Source organism: Phaethon lepturus, unplaced genomic scaffold (assembly GCF_000687285.1).
Source record: "Phaethon lepturus isolate BGI_N335 unplaced genomic scaffold, ASM68728v1 scaffold32871, whole genome shotgun sequence".
In the NCBI taxonomy this organism is placed as follows: domain Eukaryota; kingdom Metazoa; phylum Chordata; class Aves; order Phaethontiformes; family Phaethontidae; genus Phaethon; species Phaethon lepturus.
The window spans coordinates 1-345 of NW_010519025.1; the positions used below are offsets into that span (position 1 = coordinate 1).

General features: G+C 51.3%; 1 protein-coding gene across 1 annotated transcript in view; it reads left to right on the top strand.

Annotated features, from left to right (window-relative positions):
• Positions 1-145: 145 nt before the first annotated feature.
• GPR21 (G protein-coupled receptor 21) overlaps positions 146-345 on the top strand; it is a 1866-nt gene continuing 1666 nt past the window's right edge. Inside the window, 1 exon segment of the mRNA XM_010296914.1 lies at positions 146-341. Coding sequence (XP_010295216.1) covers positions 146-341 — 196 coding nt within the window.

Sequence of the window (345 nt, forward strand, 5' to 3'; positions counted from 1 at the left end):
CAGACAATGCACAGCAGCAGCATCTGGAGCAGCCCTGGGGACTGGAGCTCCGGTTTTGACATTGCTACACTCACAGCACCAGCCGCAATGACAGCAGCTGCCTGGAGTGGCTGCAGGAAGTAGAGAGATCACTGCAGTGCTCAAGATGAACTCCTCTTTGGTTGGCAACCAGAGTGGCCGGCCGTTCTGTCTCCTGGCCGTTAGCTATTTGGAGACCATCAATTTTTGCCTCCTGGAAGTGGTTATCATTGTGTTCCTGATGGTGCTGATTATTTCAGGCAACATTATTGTGATATTTGTCTTTCACTGTGCACCTCTCCTGAACCGCCACACCACTAGCTACTT